At 35.7% G+C, this 658-nt stretch overlaps 1 protein-coding gene across 1 annotated transcript in view; it reads left to right on the forward strand.

The window, feature by feature from the left end:
• Positions 1 to 556: 556 nt before the first annotated feature.
• The window catches only part of LOC107494179 (uncharacterized), a 5,457-nt gene continuing 5,355 nt past the window's right edge, over positions 557 to 658 (forward strand). The window contains exon 1 of the mRNA XM_021124859.2: positions 557 to 564. Within this exon, the coding sequence (XP_020980518.2) occupies positions 557 to 564 (8 nt within the window). The remainder of the gene's footprint in view (positions 565 to 658) is intronic.

Here is a 658-nt window from a genome sequence, read left to right on the forward strand (position 1 = left end):
TAATTCCTATAGCCTAAAACACTTGTAATCTTCTATTCACTATTCATGAATGATGAATCATGGACGACGGAGTAAATAGTTGTGTTTGTGTATGGTCTTCTTTATAGCTCTTTCTTCTTCTTCTTCTTCTTCTTCTTCTTCTTCAATTCGTTCCTCTTCTTTCTTCACATCACACTCTCTTTCTGAAACAAAACCACCAACACACAAAGAGACTCTCTCTCTCTCTCTTTGATCAAATATAGTCATAAGTGTGTGCACCAAAAGGTTGGAGAAAACGCCACCGCCATTCCCCATTCCTCCATCGTACTCCGGCAAACCCGACGCCGCCAACTCTCCGGCGTTCTTAGGATTCGGTATTTATTCTTTCATCGATTTCACCGTCCATTTATGAATTTTGCTTCAACTTTTTATTATTTTTTTAATTCTCTGATTGATCATGCCGCGATCATCGTTCATTCTATACTTTTTTATTTTTCAGGGATTGCTTCGATCAGTCTGATTCATAGGGAATTGATTTTGTATTCATTTTCTAAGGTAAGTATTTTTAGCTTGAATTATGTTAAAGTTCCAAACTTTCTTTTCTATTTAGATATATATTTTTTGTCGCAACTTTGTTCATAGATCTTCTTTGGGGAACTCGTTTGTTTTTCTCTTTTAG

The sequence above is a fragment of the Arachis duranensis genome, chromosome 6 (genome assembly GCF_000817695.3).
Source record: "Arachis duranensis cultivar V14167 chromosome 6, aradu.V14167.gnm2.J7QH, whole genome shotgun sequence".
NCBI classification, from domain to species: Eukaryota; Viridiplantae; Streptophyta; class Magnoliopsida; order Fabales; family Fabaceae; genus Arachis; species Arachis duranensis.